The 16,211-nt window shown below is 34.0% G+C and overlaps 1 protein-coding gene across 1 annotated transcript in view; it reads left to right on the plus strand.

Annotated features, from left to right (window-relative positions):
* LOC145834687 (uncharacterized) overlaps positions 1–15,947 on the plus strand; it is a 36,268-nt gene extending 20,321 nt beyond the window's left edge. Inside the window, exons 10-14 of the mRNA XM_082942183.1 lie at positions 264–413; positions 798–1,031; positions 1,177–1,305; positions 1,407–1,508; positions 15,746–15,947. Of these exons, the coding sequence (XP_082798309.1) occupies positions 264–413; positions 798–1,031; positions 1,177–1,305; positions 1,407–1,508; positions 15,746–15,929 (799 nt within the window). The 3' untranslated portion in view covers positions 15,930–15,947. The remainder of the gene's footprint in view (positions 1–263; positions 414–797; positions 1,032–1,176; positions 1,306–1,406; positions 1,509–15,745) is intronic.
* Positions 15,948–16,211: the final 264 nt, after the last annotated feature.

Consider the following 16,211-nt stretch of genomic DNA (forward strand, 5'->3'; position numbering starts at 1 on the left):
AAATTTAAACTATTTTTTAAATAAAAACAAACATTATTCTTATTGTAACACTAAGTGTAACTTTAATTTGTATTATAGTGCTTCTTATGACAGTTTTATGTCAATGGCCGCTTGATCCCCGTTTTCAGCCCACTGTGACATGTTGTAGAAAATTTATAGTTTTTATTTCTACTCATTTATCAAATACTTACTAATTTTAATATTCCTTACTTTATATATAAATAGCTAATAAGACTTAGATAATTTTTTTAACTTTTTTTTAGATCAGTTTTGGATCAACATGTATCTGATTTAAAGCAAAGATTACAAGATGAAAAAAATCACAACAATAAAAGATTAGATAAGCTAAATGAAGAAGTTCATAATAAGGAAATCGAACTTAAGAATACAATAAAAAATCATAATATACTCAAGTAAATAATAAGTTTAAAACCATTAATTTTGTAAGAGCGCTTTTACTAGTTGATAATGAAGAAATCGAAACTAAGAATACAATAAAAAATCGTGATATACTCAAGTAAATAATAAGTTTAAAACCATTTAATTTGTAAGAACGCTTTTTCTAAATTCAATATTTGTTTTTCAATCTCAATAACGATAAAACAAAGTTAACTTTGTTCGTATTTGTTAAAAACTTACGAGACGAAATGCTAAAACTTTTTTTGCAAAATGTTTTAATTGTATTGAATAGTTTAGATAATAATATCAGTAATCAAAACAATCTAATAATGATTAAAAGTAGGTTCAATACATTTTTATGTGACATAATACATCCTTAAGCATAAAAACATTTATAGAGACAAATTTCGGGATTTAGAAACAGAATTAAGCAAGATGAGTAGACAGGTACAAGACAATGAACACATAAAACAGCGATTAGTTGAGAAGGAGTGTTTACTAAATGATGCTTGTAAACATAAACAAGTTGTACAAGATGAATGTGAAAAGTATAAACATCAACTTACAATTGTTAGAAATGAAGTAGAACTAATGAGAAAAAAAGCTGATGATGAAGTTTGCGATGTTAAAAAGTGTGTTTTCGACTAATACTTAAGATATTTAGTATTAAAGTTGAAAATAAACATTAAACAAACTTTCAAACTTGAAGAGTTCTTTAATATAGACCTACTTAAAATGTATTACCACTAAATTAAATGTACATATTTATACTTACAGAAGTTTACAGAAAAATAAAGAAATGTTTGTATGTGAAAAACAAAAACTTCAAAATTCTCTTAAAGAATCTAAAGATATTTTAAAGAAAGTCAACTGTGAAAAGGAAAAGACTAAAATAAATTATAAAAAGTTAGTTTTGTAAAGAAAAGTAGGAACTGTATTAATTTTTTTCAGCATTTTATATCATACAATAGAAATTTGAAACCACTTAAAATTTAATTATATCAAAGATTAAAAGTAAGCTGCTTCAAGAAAATTCAAAATTTGTGCAATGAAAATGAAATACTTAAAGCAGAACAAGAGAAGCTTCAAATTCAAATTAAAGCCGGAAAGTTGGTTGTATATATTTAGTAAAACATAAAACTCTTTATGTGTAGTTTGAACGTAGTAATTTAAGCTTTCATACTTGTTTTAGATTGAGCTTAAATACTTTCCTTTATATTTAGGTAAAATTGTGAATTAAAATTGTTAATAAATAAATAGTTATAAAGCAAGTATAAAATACTGTAAGTTTGTTAGTATAATAAGTTTTTTTTTAATATTGAACAGTTTTATACTTTCTACACTAGTTTAAATATTTTTTTTAGAGTAGTAGTATGTGTTTTTTTATTATAAAAAAAGAATCATGTTTTCTATTTTGGTTTTGTAAATAAGCCATTTACAGTTGTTTTTAGTGATCTGCCAGATACAAGATCCTAATTTTTTTTTAAATAACCGGATCCGGTCACATCCTAATGTTATGGATCCAGTAGATCAATGAATTAACTTTACTTGTTTCAGCTCCTTCCAGTTTTTTAAGAAAATTGTAGAATATAAAAGTGTTTACAGATCTTTAGCCCCATATTAGTTGACGAAAAAATATTTAGAGTTTTTTATCTTGAAACTTTAAAATAAGAGAATTTATGATAGTTTCTTTATATTAATATAAAGAAAAATTATATATATATATTTATTTATTTGATTATATAAAAAACAACGTATTATATAATTATTATAATCAAATAAATATTTAGCTCCAAGATTTGTTTTATCAAGTTAAATTATCAAGTTTTTACGCCGTTAGTCGGAATAAAGTTTTAACACAAAAACATCTGTGGTATATATATGTATGTAAAGAAATAAGTTGATTAACTTAATAAATAAATTTTTTCAACACAGAGCCCATCTTAAGGGCTTTTTAAAAAAATAAAGTTTATTAGAAAACGTAAAAACTTGCAGAACTCAAGTTTCGTACCTACGCACTCCTCAACTGTAAAACAAGCTCAAAATAAAGTACAAAACAAAAAATTCAAACGAAAGTTTAAAATTTAAGCATAAGTATATTATGACGTAGATATAAAACTGTTAAAAATCATGCAAAACGGCCTGTACAAAAATTATCTTCCCAATCGACAATAAACTGGCAAAAGTTCATAAAACTTCAGTGAGTAACTACAAATTTGAAATGAAATTTGAATAAGATAAAAAGTTAAATAAAAATAGAAATTTAAATTAATATAAAGCGAAATCAAAACTTATTAAACTGTAAAAGCGATTTTTTTATATGTCTACAAGACGATACAAACTCGCTTCTTTTGTTTAGGCAGGTCTTATCTTTCAGTGCATACACAAGGCTGTTGCTTCTTTGAGACACAGGCTACATATCGGGCTATTGCCGTCAGCTATAGACTGTGCTCTTTTTATAACTTCCCAAGATATTTCAAAGTCAATGCCGCTGTGGCTCGGTCTTTGGCAGTTAAAATATACTTATTATTACAAGATGACTCATTTAAAGGACCGACAAGATCTATGTGAACAAACTGGAATCGTTCCGTATTGTCTGGAAAAAAACCAATTTTTGGACGATTATATCTTGTTACTTTGGTCGCTTGACATACCACACAGCTTTTGACCCAATGAGTCACATCTTTTATCAATGTAGGCCAGTAATAGTCTTTTGCAATAGACTCGATTGTTTTATCAATTCCCAGGTGCAACCTATCATGGGCCACATTAAATGCTGTTAGGCGCATAGATTCGGGCAGAATGATTCGCTTATTATTTTCGTCTACCACTACCGCTAAATTATCTGGTTGTAAATATTCGACCGTTTTCTTCATATTACGTGCGGTATCTACTAGCCCCGGTTCATTACATTGCAAGACCGCAATAACTTCCCTATTTATCATATTAAAGCTAGTCGTATTTTCCCCGATCACTTCATTTAACGGACTACCTAAAATTTCCTCTTCACCGTCTAAATCACCGTAATCAGACTCGCTGTCTTCAGCCTCTGACTCAGACGTATAAACAAAATCAGAATCCTGGTTATACGCACGAACATGCATTGCCGACTGTGGGGGTCGGCTTAAACTATCTGCTACTACATTATCATGGCCATCTATATGCCTTACTATTGGATTAAATTCCTTGATTGCGCATATCCAACGTTGTTCCGCTGGAGAATGATTACCCATTTCGTTTTTAATGGCCCTTTCTACTGATTTACTATCAGTACGTATTATTAAGGATCTCCCCAATATTCTGCTTTGAAAGTGCTTAAGAGACAAATACACCCCGCGAAGTTCCTTATAAAAAGTAGAACGTACTTGCTTAAATGGAGGGAGCTTTTTTGAAAAAAACGCAAGCGGTTGCATTCCCCCATTTCTCCCTTCTTGTTCCAGAACTGCGCCAACGTGACTGTCGGAAGCGTCCGTGAAGAGAACTAGGGGTTTTGTGTGGTCTTCATAGCTTATTGTTGCTGCTTTAACTAACAGAGCTATTGTGTCATGATAAGCTTTGATTTGGCCATCAGTAAGTTTAATAATTGCCCTATTGCTTGCCTTAGATCCCCCCGAAATTTCATTAAGCGGTGCCATTACTTCGGCCAAGTTTGGTATGAATCGATGATAGTAATTAATCATACCAATTACCCTTTTTAACTCTTTGCGCGTGTTTGGTAAGGGTAATTTTTTTATAGCTTCTACCTTAGATTCCATAACATCAACCCCGTCAACACCTACTGTATGACCTAAAAAATCTACCTTAGTTCTAGCAAAAGAACATTTTGCTTGATTTAAAAATAAACCGTTTGTCGATAATGTTTCTAAAACCTGTTTTAAATGTGATATGTGACTGTCCGCGGAATCTGAAAACACAAGAATATCATCTAAATATACAAAAGTGAAAGCCCCACAAGAGGACAAGATACTGTCCATAAACTGCTGAAAACGTGTTGGCGCATTCCGCAACCCGAAAGAAGTCACCTTAGGGACGAATACCCCGGAATTAGTTATGATAGCAGCATATTTTCGTGAGTTTGGATGAAGAGGTAAGCTATGGTAAGCTTCTTTAAGATCTAACGTGCTGAAAAAACGGGTACCTCCCGGAATTCTTTCCGAGAGCGTATCTATGCGCGGTAGCGGGTATGAAAATGGGCGTGTGTGGGCATTCAAAACTGTATAATCAACACAAATACGCAAATCACCATCTTTTTTGGGCACTACCGTGATTGGTGATGCACACATGTCGGCATCCCCCTTTACAACAGCACCTCTCGCAATTAGGTCTGAATAATTTTTATCTACCTTTTGTTGACAAGTTAAATTACATCTTCGCGCCTTAATCATTCGCGGTTTATAATTGTCAACTATAATTTCTAGAAAGTGGTTGTGTTTTCTAGGAGCAGTATAATCAGGAGTTTTTGTAAGCTCAGGGTAATTCAACAGTAGTGCTTCACACTTGGTCTCTAACGTAGCTATGTTATTACTATCCTTAACTTCCCCCGTATTAATTGACACAACTACCGACGCAGGCAAGTCAGCGGCCCTAAACAGTTTAGTCGTTTTGTTAGACAATTGATGCGTCAATTCTAACGTGAAAGGGCATATTAACAGTTTGTTTGACATTAAAATGTCCATACCTAAAATGCCATAACTCCTATACTCTTGAGTAACCCAAAAATTATGTTTAATGGTTTTTAAATTACCTAGCTTAAGGTCAACGCAAGCACTCCCTATGGGGTGGATTTCATTGTCGCCAATACCCTTTATAGTTCTACTGAACGGCTTAAAGTAGTGGTTTATGCCATTTGTTAGATTCTTAGGCAATATAGAAACTTCACATCCAGAGTCAATTAAGAAAAGAACGTTTGTAACATTGTCCTTTGCAAATAATAGACTTTGAGGCAAGGTTTTTGGATTTATAGACGATTTATTTAAATAGCAAACGACCAATTAGTTTTTACAGTTGGTTTTGTCGTGATATCATTACGCAATTGAGAGTGAGAGTTTGTTTCAGGTGATGGCTTTTTAGGCTGCCATGGTTTGGCAGAGGGACGAATTGGTACGGATTCTACAGGCTTATTAAGAGGAACTCTGTTCCCATCCTCATGTCCTCTCATTGTTTTGAAGATGGGAAATCGTTTTTTTGATCGTGTTGTTGCCGTAACGGGGACATAGGGCAAGTTGAAACTGCAGCACAATAGTCTGCCCTATCTCCAAACTTTGCATGTTTGTGACAAAGCGCGTTTTGTTCGTAATTCGTGCGCTTGTTATACCCTTCCCCGAAATACCCCTGACTACGACTGTGTTCATAGCTGCGGAAATGTTCCCTTTTTTGTGGAATGTTCTCATGCCATTTTTGTTTGTAATATCTCTTATTGTGCTTAAATCGCTGAGGTTCGTATGAAAAGTTTTTAGCATTTTCAAAGACCCTCTGTTCTTCAATGTCGCATATAAATTCCGTGCGCCTAATAAACTCATTATATTCAAGCCCAAAACATTCCTTTATTTTGTTTTTTAAATTATTAGGGGCATGTCTGTGCATAAAGTATTTAATTCTGTCTTCCTCTTTAGACTTTGCCCATTGCTTAGCTGCCAAAAACAAGTCCTGGAATTGAACTGGCTCTGGCCATGATGGGCTTGCACCTAATATGCGAGGCAATTTGCTTCCTTTCCCTTGTAAAAAGTTAACAAGACTGCTATACGTTCTGTCTTCGTCGTGTGTTTCAACGAAGTCAATTATATCTGAACGGGGCCAAATTCTCTGGAGAATTTCAAACTTCTCCATTTCAGATGTTATACCATAAGCCGTACACCGGTCTTCAAAAAAACGTAACTCCACAGCCGGATCGCGTACGGCATCAATTTTTTGAAAAAGCTTACAATTTTCAAGAGTTTTTTTCTTGAAACTTATTTGTGTTGACATTTCACCTAAAGCGTGCGAGGTGTGATTGTTAAGGGTGAGGCCGCTGTCATTTATGGTCTTATTGGTATCTAATCTTCTATAAATAGCTTTTAGTTCATTTTTTAGTTTATTTTTTTTCTCTAAAACCTTAGCTTGCTCTAGTAAGTGAGCTAAATCCTCAACGTCTAAGTCAACTTCATCTAAAGCATTAAAATCTACAATTTCATTATTGTCCCTAGTCTGCGCGCTTACTTCTGTTTCATGAGCGCTGTTTATTGTCGCTTGAATATTGCTGGGAGATTGTGAGTTCGATATCAAGTCAGAGTCGCCATTGAAGTCAGCAGATACTGATGGCTCAGTATCTGCATGACCCGTTAACTTATTTTTTTGTCTTAAGCCCTTCTTAGTCTTAATCATTCTAATGGTATAGTAATCACTTAAATAGTAGCTTAAACTAAAAACAACCGGTTATAATTTACACAGCACAGTTTAATCAACAATATTTAATAACAAATGTGATTTAAAAAATACGTATTAACTCAAGTAAAATTATACAAAAAGTTGATAAAGCTAAAGGGTTTCTTGTAACTATGCCGATCACAGATAAGAAAGCTTTGACTGTCAGGAATGCTTTTTTTCAATGCTGGGTTGGTCCATTCGGGGTCCCTCAAGTTGTTGTTTCTGATAACGGTCGTGAATTTGTTAACACCGTGTTAACCGAAGCGTTCGAGCAGTTAGGAATAGATCATCGTTTGGTATCCCCATACAGCCCTCAATCTAACGGTTTCATCGAGAGGCAACATAAGACTATCAATGTTGCACTTCGCGCGTTATCTGATAAGACAAACTGGGCAAACCGCTACGCTTTAAGCCACAAACATACTTTGAAAGCTCAGTGTCATTTTTATATATGCTGCATTTAAAATATTTTTATGATTGGCATACCTGAATCTGAACTGAGTCGAGTACAAGCCGATTTAGAACCTCGTCATAACGTCAGAGTTAACTGTGGCCCTGTAAACGATGTTCTGCGAACGGCAATCGCCCCCTTTCAAATGATATTTACAGCCACCAGCGCAACCACATTGACTCTGAATTTCTGAGTTTTGATTTCAAAATATTTTGGTTGTGTGCTTTGATGATACTCTCTAAATTTGCCGTACACGAATAATTTATTCCCATATTATGTTTGTTGAAAATTTTTGTTAGCGGATTTTGTTTATTGAAGTGTTTTAGGACTGGATTTATAAATTTTCTTTGATTTTACTGAATTGTTAAAAGATGGGTTGTACCATATTACATTTCTTTTTCTTTTGTGTTTTTGATTAGTTTTAGGTTGTTACTCAGGTTTTTCAAATTTAAGTTTATTATCGTAGCCGCATTTTTTCATTATTTTTACATATTCATCTTTAATCTTTAAAAAATTTTCTTCTTTACTTGATCGTAATAAAAAGCCAGAAGATTTAGGTTATACAGCTAGTCCATCGTCTCTGTACAACACAACTCTATTTAAACCAAAGATATATTTTAACCCGTCTAAAAATAAAGTCCCACAAGTTCGCATAGCTCCGCGCCCATATAAGGTCCCTGTGCTACGTCAAAAAGTGAGTTAGTGTTATTTACTCTCTTTTTGCTGCACCGAGCTTATTGTTTGCAGAGTACCGATTTGCAGGCATTTATTATCAGGGTTAAGTCCTCAGCAGGTACGCTAATGTAACTATTAGCAAAATTCAATGATTTAATCACCAACTCTTCGCTAATAGAAGGATAATAATCGAACTTAAATCGAACAATGTTTTCCAAGAATACCTTCAGCAAACCACAAGTTTCTTCGTAGATCAAGCCTGAACTACACATGACACGGCCCGACGAACCAATCGACGAATGGTGGGCTTGGTGATACCCTTGATGTTATTACAAAGGACTTTGCGATGACGTTTGGTGCCTCCTTTTCCCAAACCTTTTCCTCCTATACCACGACTAGACATGATGATGATTAATCGTCCTGTTCTAAATGTTGAGCAATTGCTTATCAGTTCTATTCATTGACACGTTTTATGATGTACTAACCAACCGTGAGCCATCATTCTGCTGTTGTGCTTGGTGACTGCTTTTGTACTTTCAGGGGACGGTGTTTTTAGCCAACTAAGCGACAATAACATACGAACAGCAGTTTAAATTTGCGACTGCTGATGGTTTAAAGCTTGTTGTAGTGAGCCAGGGAGAAGCCTGGGTGAAACTTCAGCGGCAATAGAAGAGATCCTGATGCTTATGGTCTTGCTGAATATACCAGTGTCGGTGTGTACTTGCTTGAGCATATTGTACATGCAGATGCTGAAGCTTTTCTTGCGACGTGATGCGCTTCTTCTTGCCGTCAGCTGGGACATTATTTACGGCGTTTTTTGCTACTTCTGCCATTGTGAATGAAATGAAGCCTGGGTGAAGGAGCCATATTGACAGCGAATTTTCAATTCTGGGCTCAGTTGACCCGAACCATTGGCAAAGTAGTTCACCACTGAAAGTTTCTCAGTTTAAGTAAATTAACGTATGTGAAAAAGCGAGTTTTAATGTGCAAAAATTAAAAATAAATCACAAGTCTTTACATATTAACTATCAAACATTCAAAAATGTTTTGAAAAACGATAATATTAATTAAAAAAAATCACAAAAATCTATAATTAAAAAAAAAAAATAGATTTTTAATAGTCTAATGAAATATTTCAAATAACTTTTAAAGAAACACCATTAAAGGTTGTAAAAAATAAACTGTAAGTTTCACAATATTTGGCGTTCTGAGAGCTGTAGAAAAACAAAAAGTTTGAAGTTGCAAAACATAATTAAATTTGCATTTTATATTTTGTTAGCAAAAATTCTTTTTCATATTATATTAACTGAGTATCAAACTTAATAAAAACAAAAAATTGACATTTTAACTCAAAAACAATTTAATAATGTTTAACTTGCTAATCAGCAACCATCTTTGACTTAAAAATCAAAAATAAGTTTTTAAAGTTTGTGTTTTTAAACTCACACTTTACAATTTTCACTTGTGGACAATTCAGTTAATGGCTGCTATCATCAGGCTTAAGGAAGAAAACTAATTTCATTCGTCGCAACCAGTACTTTCTGCATAATTTATCACTTCTCTCCTTCTAAGGTTATACAGAATTTCTCTTGTAATTTTACCATCACCTAAGTCTGGATTATCACGAGGTATGAAAGACTTAACATTTCTAATAGAAACTTTCTCTACTCTATTTTTATTAGTATGTGCATACTATGTTCGGAGGTGTCCAATACTTCGTATGGCCCGTGATATAGGGTATTTAATTTTTTTTCTTTATCCGTTTCAGCCAAACCCTTTTACAAGTGACGGTGTAGGTTCATAAAAGATGTTATAGTTCTTGTAATACTTACGTTTCTTACAAATGGTTGTTATAAATTTAAGGAAGAGCCGCATGTCTGCTTCTGAACAGTTTATTACTTCCCCCTGGGTTTTGTTCATAAATATCTGTCCAGGTGAATTCACACACGCTCCAAGTGCTTATTGTGATAGTCTAAATAGTGTCCTCTCTATAGGGGTATGATTTAGCTACTGTTGTTATTGGCAATCTTAATGCCCAGTTTGTCTTGATTGTTTCTGTACGAAGAAATTTGTCACACGATGCTGGCGCTCAATGAGTCCACTTGTTTGGGGACTGTATGGTGATACACTTCGATGTTCTATTTCCAACTACTCACAAGCTTTTTTAATTAATTTTTTTATTGATTGTTAAATTCTCTTTTATTGTTGCTAATAATAACTTGTGGGATTCAAACGTGCCCACACCAATGCGTTTTGTATTGTTTCTACCTGTTTGTTTGGTATCGGAGCAGTGACTAAAAAATGTGCCGCGATCATTCATTGTGAGATGTTTTGTTGTTCTCTGAGGCTACATCCATTGAGCCAACAGTGTCAATGTGCACGACCAGGAAACGTTCATTCCGCTGAGGAAAAAGTCACATTTAGGTTTATTGTGACGGGTTATTTTGACAGCTTGACACTCCACGCATGACCGAGTCCAATGTTCGACATCTTCTTTCAAATTCGGCCACCAGTAATCCTGTGCAACCATAGTTGTGGATTTGACTATTCCTAGTTGTAGTCGTTGTTGGGCTATTTTAAAAGCATTGACGTTGCTTGGGGAGGCTGACTGAGTGCATCAGCGACGATGTTTTCTGATCCTGGTATGTGTACCATTTCAGGGTCATACTGTTTGATTCTTTAAAGATCTCTTTGTTTGATGGTAGTTGGTCTTAAAGCTCGTTTCTTTCTGCATTTACCAAATCTGAACAATGAGATCTAATAATGAGTTTTGACCAAATTTTCTAGAATGAAAGTGTTTCATACTTTAAGAAAGAGCTCAAAGTTCTTTGTAGAAAACAGAGCGTACCCTAGTTAGCCTTGGTAGGCTTCTCGAAAAAACGCCAGAGGGACTATTTTCCCATCTTCTTTCTAATGCTCTAGAACTACCCTAAAATGAGTGTCAGAGGCGCCTGATGACAATATTAGGGGTTTGTTGTGATCTTTGTACTCTAACGTTGCTGCCTCAACAAGTGCAAATTTTTGCATTTTCAAAAGATCGCACATGTGCTTCCTTCAGTTGTAGTATTGTCTTGTTAGTCTTTTTGGGCTCCCTGAGATCTCGTTCAATGGTGCTGTTATCATTTTGGGGATAAACTTGTGGTAATAGTTTATTAATTCTAAGAACCTTTTTAGGTCTTTTCGGGTTAGCATTACAGGGTACTCCCTAATAGCTTGAACTTTTGCACTTAAGACGTCTATTCCGTTGACCCCAACACAGTGACCAAGAAATTCAAGTTATGGTTTCGCAAAATCGAACTTTGATGTTTTGAGAAACAAACCGTTATGAGATAGTACATTTAATCCTCTTTTCACAGTTGTGTTCTTCTTCACTTTAGGAATAAATTAAATGTCATCCAAATAGACATATTTAAAACTTTCACAACCTTTTAGTAGGCTTTCCATCTAGCTCTGAAAGCGCATGGGGGCATTTTTCAGCCCAGATTGACAACGTGACGGAATAAATATTCTATTGTGAGTTATCACGGCTGCATACATTCTGGAATTAACAGCTATAGGTAAGCTAAAGTAAGCCTCCTGAAGGTTCAAGTTTGTAAAAAAACTGGTCCACTTGGAATGATAGCAGATTACTCATCGATTTTTGAAAATAAGTAGCATAAAGGTCGTGTGAAGGAGTTTAATCTGGTGTAATCCACACAAACTCTTAGATCCCCGTCCTTCTTTTTACACACGTGTCCCGACTACCTCGCTTGACATTTCGCTTTTATAATAGGTCATTGAAATGCTCTATTTCGGGTTGTAGTTATCCACCGCAATCTCAAGAGCGTGATTGTGTTTTGGACTTCGTTGTAGTCTGGCTCTCTGGTGGTTTCTGAAAATGCCTCTACTAGTTTCCTACATTTCTCTTTTAATGAGGAATATCCTGGCCAGTTACCGCTAACTTGTTAACTGAGACTACCATATTTGTAGCCATTTGGATAAGACATTTTGGCTACTGTTTTTGACCCTATTTCACATAATTCTGCTGAAGCCGGTGATATGTTTACACGATGGTTCTTCAGTATGTCTAAACCATGGTTTCCTGGTAGGATCCAAAAAGTGTGCTTGATGGTGTCTAAATCGCCTAGCTTAAGGGTAATATCGGCGCTACTACGCCTCTTATTCCCTGAATTGTTTTAATTTGAGGTGGGAAATATCTATTGACTCTATTTGTGAGCTATTTAGGTAGAACTGATAGTTCATTTCCTTTATCCACCATGAACACCACGTTGCTGTTGGTATCTACTACAAACTGTAGATTTTGTTGTAGGTCTTTGGGGGGTCGATTGTTGGAGTCCTTTTTTACTGTAAATATCCATTTTTATACTTTACTCTACTTTGTATTAAGCACTGTCTTTAGCTGTCTATCGTTGATTAACTTTTGAGTAACGGAATGAGATTTTTCTGCATGCTGTCTAGAACTTTTAAAGTCAGAATTTTTTCTTTCATCATTCACAGCAAATGTGTTTTGGCTTTTTTCCCCTCTGTGGTCTGTACAATGCTTCTGAAATAATATATCTAAAATGTACTTTATTTATATTTTTCACAACTGTATGTTGACTTTGTTTTCCCTTTGTATGCATTACGGTGCTCTCTGGCATTATAGTTCGATGTAAATAGGGTGGAGCAGTTTGGCTGGTTTTATCCACAGCTTTTGATCCAATATTTTGATTACTATCTTCACCAAGTAAATTAGTGCTTTTGTCTCTTGTAGACGACAATGTTCTTGAAATTTTGGAGACTGGGATTAGCTTATTGGTTCTGCTAGGCATACCAGTCTTTGAGAGAAGACATTTACCCCCATTCTCTGATCCTTTCTATGTGAGGAGGACGGTTTGCCGTTTTTTTTATTTATATGGCGCAATAATATCCCCCCATGTGTTGATTACTATCACACCCTTTGTTCAGTGTCTATAACAACGCTCATCATTTACCTGATTTATATATCGTCTGTTAATATAATTTTGATAGTGAGCGCTGTCAAACTAGTTTTTGGGACGTCCTTAGCCATAATTGACTTGTCTAATTGGTGGTTCATTTCTCTTTTGTAATGATTACTGTTCTTTTTTTTTGAGGTGTGTTAAAATACTTAACTTCCCTTGCTGCATCCCTAGTTTTCCCATGTATGCATCACAAATGTCCATTACCCACCTTTTAAAATCAACCAACCCAAGTTAAAGAGTAATTGATACTGTGTTTTTCAAGTGGTTTGGGATCAAGTGTAAGTAAAAGAACTTGTGTAAAGCTTCCTTATCTTCTAATTCCATCATCAATTTGTTGACTTCGCTATTAAGGTCACATCCACTGATGGCGTGATGTTGTTTTTTTGGTAGTAAGACCCTTGGTAGTACTCCTTTTTTTTTATGAGATATCTTCGTAAACTTTTAAAATCCCTATGATTAGGCTCCGTGCATAATAAATAGGCTGACATGTCGTTATTCGGCCAAAATTCGCGAAGCACCCAGTATTTCTCAGCGTTATCAGTAATGCCTTGATTGGCCATTTTTTTTCTCGAAGTACAAGAACTAAGCCTTCGCACTTTCAATATCAAATTTAAAAGTCTTTAGCCACTTGAGTCTCTAATCTCTCAATCTAATTGACTCAGGGTTCATGATCCGCACACTCTCATATTATTTTTTATAAACTGTTGGTAATAAGGTGTTAGCACTAATATGTTTTGTGCTAGCTGAATAATTTGGTGTTTCCATGTAGTGCAATGGTTCTCTTACAGTTGTGGGGAGATTTTGTCTAGTATCTTTAGCAGGGAGATTTGTGCTAGTATCTTTGGCTGAATAATATGGTGCTTTACTTTTGTGCAAGGGTTCTCTTACAGTTGTGAAAATATTTTGCCCAATGCCAAAACTATTTTGTTCATGTCAATTCTTTCCCCTACCTGTTCACTTTGATCTACTTGAGTCACTTATCTGGTTAATTACGCCTCAGCAGCTGTAATTCCTCTTCTAATGCTCCAGCTGCTTTTTGTCTTTACAGTTCCTGATTTACTCAATTTAACTGTCTGACTTCATCCTCTAAAGTTTTTGTTAGCCAACTAGCAGTATAAGCTATGTTTCCTGCCATCATGGGACTATTTTCATTTTTTAAACTCAAAAAGTTGGGTCTTCCTACATCTGTAGTATCAGGAGGTCCCATGTACTTATTAGAATACGGGTCACCATTTTTAATAGACCCAGCATGGTTTGGGTTGTTACTTTTAGAGGTAAGAGCTTTGATCCTTTTTTGGCCACACGTTTGAGTGTTTAACTCTAAAAGTAATATCTGAGCTTTCCTCACTCATTGTACTACTATTATATCACAATTAGAATATATGAATATTAGAGCTATTTTTAGTCATTAACTGCCAAGTATACATAAAACTCTAGTAATAGCTGTGCTCAAATGTTTATTCAACAAAGCAATACAAAAAATACACTAACTAATCTTGTAGCAACTGATGAAACAGAATAATCGTAAGAAAACATAAATGCTTTCCGGTGCCAATTTTATAAAAAAAAGTGTGGTAGGGAAAAAGCTAAAAGTAACAAAGGAAATTTTGTTACACTACATCAAAAAAAATCAGTTCTTTCAAAACTAGAATCTATAGTTTTTTTAAGTCAAATCTGTTAAACACCTTTCTGAGTTTTTTTTGAAAGCCATTAATAATTGGACCTAACTTACTTTCTACGATAGCTAAGCCATCGTCTCTATTAATTCCAAACTTGTTTTGCTGAAAGATATTTTCGTTCTCAAGTTCATATAATATAAGCAACCCTACTAGTTCGCATACTTCTGCAATTTGAAAACTTCCCTGCGGCATATCAAAACCATCACCCGTATCCTTCTTCGACCACGCACAGTTATTATAAATAAGGATTGATTAGCAGAAGTGAACTACTGTGTCAATTTCGTCCTTACTAATTGCGCAATAGTTTTTAGCTAATGCTAAAGCTTCTAGCAGCGTATTTCTAGAAATACTCGGGTAGAAGTCTTTGACAACAAACTTAATGAATCTATGCTTTTGTTTGTTATCAATATTATTGAACTAGTAATAACGAATTGAGTGTTTTTCCATTAGTTTGACTTCATAACAGACCTCATACTATTAACTAACTTATCTAAAATGTTCATAGCTATTTGGCCGATATTTGTTTTAGACGGGTTTATTACTCTACACTTAGGTTTATTTGGAAATCCAGGTTTATGATTTTTTAAAGTAATAAATGCATCTTGTTGTTGTAATTTTCGAATTTGACAGGAAATTTTTTAAGTTACTGATAGTTTTTCGAGCTTCTTCATCAATTATTTCTAATGCGTTGCTTTCGCACTTTTTGTAGTTTGTAGTTATGTTTTTTTTTAGTAGGTTTTTGTTATACTTAGGTTTATTTTTATTAATATTTAGTGAATTGTCAGCAAAATTAATTTATTTATTTGAGTTTCTTATTTCTTATAAATCATATCTAATTTTTGTGAACAACGGGTTAATTAATCCTATTTTTATGCATCTGGTTGATCACTAGTTGTTTCTGGTTTATAAAGATTAGTCAAACTTAGTGCTAAGTAAATTATTTGAGCAGACCTTTTAAACACTTCGTATTTTTTTTTAAGTATTTTTTTTGAGTTATTTTATTTATAAAGTACTTTAAATTAAAGGTTTTTATTTATATTTATTTATTTTAAGTTTCTCTTTTCTAGTTGAAACAAATAAAACACACCTTTTTGCATGATTTATGTAGACTTAGTGTATAAAATATATATATTAAAACTAAATACCTTTTTATCTAGGCACGGAGTTTCAACAGAGGAGCACAATAGAGTAAGAAGTGAACTTCGTGATATGAAGAGAAAGTTGAGTCAGTTTCAAAGATGTATTTCTGAAGAACAACAAACCATCGGTTTTTCAAGCCCCTCGCAATATAATAATAATTTACGTAAATCCTTAAATTCGTCATCCCACGCCAACTTTTAAAATAAATTTTATTGTATTACGTTTCATTACGCTTTCAAAATACATATAATTTTTATTACGTTTTTTTTTTTCAGTTATGTTAGTCTACGCATGTTTTAAATATTGTAAACATAAAAAACTAATGTAGAGTATATTGAGTTAGTGAGTTTTATTGTTAGAAAGAAATAGTTGCAGATATTATATTATGAAGCACCATTTTTTGTTGAAAACATAACTTTTAAATTACAGGTGAGTGTGACTACGCATCAACTTCTTGGTGTAACAGCAGACCGTACCAAAGTA

This window comes from Thalia democratica, chromosome 4 (assembly GCF_965202585.1).
Source record: "Thalia democratica chromosome 4, ktThaDemo2.hap1.1, whole genome shotgun sequence".
NCBI classification, from domain to species: domain Eukaryota; kingdom Metazoa; phylum Chordata; class Thaliacea; order Salpida; family Salpidae; genus Thalia; species Thalia democratica.